Source organism: Pholis gunnellus (assembly GCF_910591455.1).
Source record: "Pholis gunnellus genome assembly, chromosome: 21".
NCBI lineage: Eukaryota > Metazoa > Chordata > Actinopteri > Perciformes > Pholidae > Pholis > Pholis gunnellus.
The window spans coordinates 17,620,772-17,627,766 of record NC_136548.1 but is presented as its reverse complement, the minus strand read 5'-3'; the positions used below and the strand labels follow the sequence as shown (position 1 = coordinate 17,627,766).

Here is a 6,995-nt window from a genome sequence, read left to right as displayed (position 1 = left end):
AAGAACACTGCACCCCTACAGAGGTATTAATCAGTTCATGAAACCAATGTCCTGTCTTCCAAGGTTGTTCACATGCACACACGAGAAGAAGAAACAGGGAACCATTGTTTCCAACCTCTGTATGAACTGACTCCCAGTTGAACGCACCTGGAAAACTCCAGATAATGAGCAGAAACAAATCAACCCGTGTCCAAAAACCTATACTCCCTTTTCTATGAGGTAACTAAAGGCGTGACTTCTTGTATGCATAAAATATGATGTGCCTTATACTTTTTTGAAAGCTCTCTGCACAGTTCACTGAGATATATGTCTGTGTGTCCGCTCTCCTGCTTGCAAGCAATACATTGACTCTTACTACTTTGAGCATTCATCAGACTCTGTTTATTTAACCAACTCTTATCCCGCATCTACATAGAAATATTCCACAACAACGCTCACCTGGAAGACAATGTTGTTCATTTTAAAGTGAAATGCATCTTTATGCTCTTGTAAACAATGTTGTGCTCTTCATTTAGCGGTGGTGGGATGCACCTGTTTTGTTGTTGTCAAATATTGCCAATATTTACAGCTGATAACGCCGTTCCAAGCTTAATATTGTTAACTCTGTCAGCACTGTTGTTGTGTGAACTGTTGCACCCTTGTTGCCATATTGAGAGCTGTGTGGAGGCAATCCTTCAATCATACTTTTTTTTTCACCTTTACATTTTTTTTTATAGTTTGGTTTTGTACTTAATTCACACTGTTTTCATCCTGTGGCTACAGTTTGTTAAATGTATGTGATAGTACTGATTTGTATTGTTTAAATAACTTGATATTTGATTGAATAATAAAGGTATTCACTTAGTAAATTGTTCCAGCTGTCATGTTTAAGCAAGGTGATAAAAGTTCAATTACGGGGGAACCAGCTCCCCTATAAGAGACCTTAGCACTCCTGAACATAATAAAAGTTGGCATCTCCAATGAGTGTTAAACCATCTACTCTGAATGTCACAATGTTAATTTGTCATAACCCGGCTCTTAGGCCATGACAAATACGGAAAAGAGACGGAATTATGAAAAGTATTTATTTTAACTAAGTAAAGAAAGAGTTACCATTGTGAAGTGTGTCAGTCCGTAACATCAGTAATGTAAATGTGAATGCGTGCACTTGGGGGTTGGGCGGCACCGTTTTGGATTTTTAGTGGCTAAAACTTCTCTCAATCATCTCAATGATCCTCCTACCACATTCCTTAGTCATTTCCGCATTCAGCAAGCTGTCATAGCCTGATATTGGCCAATCGTAGGCTTAACAAACTGGTTAAGAAGGCCGGCTCCATCAGCGGAGCACTTTCTCCAACAGACTGATCCAGCTCCGCTGTCACAAGGACCGATACAGGAGAACATTCCTGCCCACTGCTATTAGACTGTTTAGTTTATCTAGTTCAGTAATTTAACACTATTCTATTTCATTGTATATACTAATAGACTGTGTATTTTTGTTATTTTATTTTCATATATTCTTATATGTAATATGTTCTACTCTGTTATGTTATTGTATATATTGAGCATTTTTCATACTTAATGTTTTTATTTACTCTGATACTCCGTTTGCTGAAGAATATCTTTGCTGCTGTAACATACAAATTTCCCCCTGGGGATGAATAAAGTGTCTATCTATCTATCTATCTATCTAACCCTAACCCTTGTATTTATATATTATTAATTATTATGTATATATTTATTTATTATATATATATATTATATATTAAGTAACCCTAACCCTTGTATTTATATATTATTATGTATACATTATATATGAACTAATCCTAACCCTTATATTTATATGTTATGTATATATATCATATATTGATATATTATTATATATATATTACATATTTATAGATGAATTAACCCTAACCCCTATATTTATATATTATTATTATATATATTAACTAAACCTAACCCTTATATTTATATATATATTGTATATTTATATATTTCACCAAACCCGCGAACCACTTCCTGAATCCGTCATGTGGTACGGCTGGCTCGCGAGGCTTCGGACGTCATCAACACGAGCCTGACAAAAATCTTCCTGATTACGCGACACACGAAGGCACGGAAGGAACCATCACTAGTAAACAGTGTTTTTGACGGAGTTTGTGTGGAGAGAACGTTTGTGCCGTTGGTGGATTGTCTCCTGGTGTCTCACGGAGCTAATGAAGTTAGCATGCTACCAAGAAGTAGACGGACCCAAGCAACACAGCGCAGCTCAGAGTGAGCAAACCGTTTTTAACGGAGTTTGTCTGGAGGAGACGTTTCTGTGATTTAGTGAAAATGTCTAAAGTCCAAATGCTGATATATTTAGTCAACCAGCGACTAACTGCGGCTGGTGGTCTGTTTGAAAGAACGACAGCAGAGCACGAGGAGGAGCTTTCTCCTTTAAAAGAGGAGAAAGAGCGACAACGGAAACTACTGGACGCTGTTTTCAACCCTCAGCTGCGGTTACACAGAGCAGGTTGGTTCACTTTATTTCTTCTGTTCATGCTCCGGCTGATAACGTTTCTGTGTAGTTTGGAGTGAGGCTCTGTTGATTCAATGAATATTGTTCTTCTTCTTCTGATCTGTTCTCTCAGCTTCTAGATGACAGAAAATATTTACACTTAAAGTAAAGTTTGTTCTCTTTGATAACACCACGTGGATTTTGCAGCGTGGTGAATTCTAAAATGGTTAATATGTTCATGGTCACATGAGAGTTGATTAAAGTATTATATTATCTGGGTCCATTGCTACACTGGAAAGGGGGTGCAGCGTACCTTAGTCAACTATAACTGCCCACATGATCAAATCTAAGCCGCACTTCACGCAGGATGCAGGTTCTTTGAATACAACAATGTTGGTAGTGCCACACTTTTTTGCCATGTAAACTATTGATGACCTCTTTGCTGCTGGTGCTTTGTCTTTACAATTTGTGTCGGCGTGTCTTTTTGGTAACTGTGCACAGGGAGTGTAAGAGGGAATGATGGCAGGAAATAAAAGTGTACGTACAGGAGACTATTTGCTCAATACAAACATTCCTTTGTAACGTCTCTGTGTGTGTTTACTGTTTTCCTGCAGACGTCCAGCAGCTGTTGGTGGTTAAAGAAGAGGTTCCCCCTGAGCAGCAGGAGAGGAGCTCCAGTCTGGACCAGGAGGACCCAGAGCCCCCACACATTAAAGAAGAACAGGAGGACCCAGAGCCCCCACACATTAAAGAAGAACAGGAGGACCCAGAGCCCCCACACATTAAAGAAGAACAGGAGGACCCAGAGCCCCCACACATTAAAGAAGAACAGGAGAACCCAGAGCCCCCACACATTAAAGAAGAACAGGAGAACCCAGAGCCCCCACACATTAAAGAGGAACAGGAGGAACTCTGGACCAGTCAGGAGGGAGAGCAGCTTCAAGGGTTGGAGGAGGCTGATGTCAAGTTCTCATTCACTCCTGTGAAGACTGAAGATGATGAAGAGGACGCTCAGTCCTCACAGCTTCATCAAAGACAAACTGAACAGATGGAAACAGAAGCTGATGGAGAGGACTGTGGAGGACCAGGACCAGAACCAGATACTGATGAGAAGACTGGAGACACTGATGACAGTGATGATTGGAAGGAGACCAGAGAACCTCAGTCAGGTTTAAACTCTGTGAAACCTGATGAAGTCCATGTCAGTGTTTCAATATGTGGTGCTGGTAAGAAACTATATACATGCTCTGAGTGTGGGAAAACATCTCGCAGAAGTGCAGATCTGAAGATACACATGAGAACCCACACAGGAGAGAAACCGTTCAGCTGCTCCGTCTGTAAGAAATCTTTTAACTGTTCTTCATATTTAAAGGTACACATGAGAACCCACACAGGAGAGAAACCTTTCAGTTGCTCAGTCTGTAAGAAATATTTTTACCAGGATTCAACTTTACAGAGACACATGGTAATCCACACAGGAGAGAAACCTTTCAAATGCTCAGTCTGTAAGAACTCTTTTAACCGGGGTTCAACTTTACAGACACACATGAGAACCCACACAGGAGAGAAACCTTTCAGCTGCTCAGTCTGTAAGAAATCTTTTAACTGTTCTTCATATTTAAAGAGACACATGCTAATCCACACAGGAGAGATATCTTTCAGCTGCTCAGATTAACCATCGTTCAACTTTAAATTCACACGAGAGAACCCACACAGGAGAGAAACCGTTCAGCTGCTCAGTGTGTGATGAAAGATTTCGGAACAGGTCGTGTCTGAACCCCACATGGCACATAACGCAGGGCAAGAAATATTGTGCTTTTTTCCTATCTTTATTCAAAAGCCTGTTTTTAATTTGAGAGCGTTGCTTATTGATTCCACGTTCAGATTTTGAATTGTTTCCCTCAACACCCTGTCGTCACACACAATTAGCCCCCGCTTAAGTTGCGATTTGTGACACAATAAACCTCGCTTGCTCAGAGAGATCCATGCTTTGTTTAAGGTGACGCCTCCTCACGTTGGCAGGGAGCTTAGTACTGTCTTTAGTTTGAGCCAGTAGACTAATTGAGTTTTTATTTTCTTGTTAGTGTTGGTTTTCTAGAGGGGGCCAGGGAACGCTCACCTGGAAGACAATGTTGTTCATTTTAAAGTTAAATGCATCTTTATGCTCTTGTAAACAATGTTGTGCTCTTCATTTAGCGGTGGTGGAATGCACCGGTTTTGTTGTTGTTGTCAAATATTGCCAATATTTACAGCTGATAACGCCGTTCCAAGCTCAATATTGTTAACTCTGTTGTTGTGTTTACTGTTGCACCCTTGTTGCCATATTGAGAGCCGTGTGGAGGCAATCCTTCAATCATAAATGTGTTCTGAGTTTGTAATCCAGTACCCTTTCAAATTTTTTTTTATAGTTTGGTTTTGTACTTAATTCACACTGTTTTCATCCTGTGGCTACAGTTTGTTAAATGTATGTTGATAGTACTGATTTGTATTGTTTAAATAACTTGATATTTGATTGAATAATAAAGGTATTCACTTAGTAAATTGTTCCAGCTGTCATGTTTATGCAAGGTGATAAAAGTTCAATTATGGGGGAACCAGCTCCCCTATAAGAGACCTTAGCACTCCTGAACATAATAAAAGTTGAAGTTTGGCATCTCCAACAAGTGTTCAACCATCTACTCTGAATGTCACAATGTTAATTTGTCATAGCCCGGCTCTTAGGCCATGACAAATGCGGAAAAGAGACGGAATGATGGTAAGGTATTTATTTTAACTAAGTAAAGAAAGAGTTACCATCAGTGGCGGCTGGTGGATAATTGTCTCGGTAGGGCTGTGCCACATCCAATTGTAACCAGAATAATAATTTAATCTGGATCTTAATTATTAGTTAGTTTGGAGCTATGTTACTGTCCCTTTAAGTGAGTTCGACAGGCGGTCAGATAGCCGTTTTTTGTACACAGAATGCTAGGAGAGTCAATCTTATCCTTAATAAACGATCTTTGTTTCTCCATACACAGAGATCGATAGAAGTGATAATCCGTTTTTTTATTAGAGGATCTTCGTTTTTTCCGTCTGTGCTTTAGTATAGTAGAAGTTGTTGTGGAGGGGAAAAAAAGATTAGATAGATTCTGAGAGAATAAAGTTAACAACTTTATATTGAATGTTAGACGACGAGTCACTGAAGAGCTGTAGTTTCGCCTGGAGATTCTTAGAACGTTTGATATCCTGGTGAGTGAATTGAAGTTCAATGCTTTTACCGTTGCATGTTAGCTTTGTTAGCATGAATGCTCGACGATATTTAGGAGTAAGTTTGTATGTAAGTTGTATTTTACGAAAAGAAAAAAACAGTCAGGATAAATCTGAAGAGGATAGGAAAAAAAACCATTCATGAAGATGTAATGATTGTAATTGAATGCCTTGAGTTATGTATGTTCGCTAATTAGTTATATTGTGTGTGATGTTTACAGCCATGCGGGTTGCAGGCCCAGTTGAGTAAATTTAGTAATGAACTATTGTCCTGCATATGTGCATAGGCTGGTTTTTTTTTTGTATCGTTTCTTCGCTGGAACCGGAGGTGTCGTCCATCCACCGTCCTGCCTGTCACCACTCTCTCCATTCATCGTACCATCTACCTTCACCTGAGGGAATCTCCATCTCGATCGGACATCGCAGTTCACCTGGAGTCCATTTCACTGGACATTGTGCACAGGGGGGGGCGGTAGGACATTTGAAAACTGAACTCTTTCTTTTATAATTTTTTTTCCAATTTAATTTTATTCCTGAGATCTCAGAGGTTTGTGTTGATTTTGATACTACATGCGTGGACACCCCTTTGATGTTTGGAAATGTGAAGTTGTTGTACTATTGATTATTATATTGTGTCCTAATTAAACCTTTGTAAAAAAAACCGTTGCTTCGTGTAATTCGGGGTGGATATTTCTTTTCTGTAGCAGTCAAACAAGTGACATTCACCAATCTCCTTATTGAACCTAGATTAGATTTGATAATTCCCCTAATTTCTGTCTCTAAAGCGACAGCTGCAAGGGGGTTACACAACCAATTTCAGTAAACATCCCAGAATAATTTAATGCAAAAAAAAGTAAGGTATCAAACACGCATTTCACGCAGTTAAATATTTAACATTTATTCCAACGCAAAAAAAACAGTAAATAACTTGTCTCACCCTCACAGGGAATTCAGTATAATATAATAATATATATATCATATAATATTCATTAAAATATAAAACACACACACACTATTTATTAGTTATAACTTTTTATCCATTTCTCAGACAGGTGCTTCATGTCCCTCACTCCCGTAAATGATGGATCTGTTCTGCATAACAGATCTATCTGTTCAATGCAGAATTCGTTCTGCCCCAAGCTGAATCTATTTGAGGACGCTGATTGGCTAAATTGTATGTCACTCATTTATATCTCTAATCAGCAATTGGCTATACTGCTTCATAGACCCGCCTCTTTTGGGCAGTTTCTCCAGAGCCGCTGAGACG

The 6,995-nt window shown here is 39.1% G+C and overlaps 1 protein-coding gene across 1 annotated transcript; it reads left to right on the top strand.

The window, feature by feature from the left end:
* Nucleotides 1-2,160: 2,160 nt before the first annotated feature.
* Nucleotides 2,161-4,157, top strand: LOC306712980 (uncharacterized protein; the record flags this gene model as incomplete). Its single annotated transcript, XM_079182479.1, has 2 exons — nucleotides 2,161-2,497; nucleotides 3,097-4,157. The coding sequence occupies exons 1-2, from the start codon at nucleotides 2,317-2,319 to the stop codon at nucleotides 4,155-4,157; spliced, it is 1,242 nt and encodes a 413-aa protein (XP_079038605.1). The 5' UTR covers nucleotides 2,161-2,316.
* Nucleotides 4,158-6,995: the final 2,838 nt, after the last annotated feature.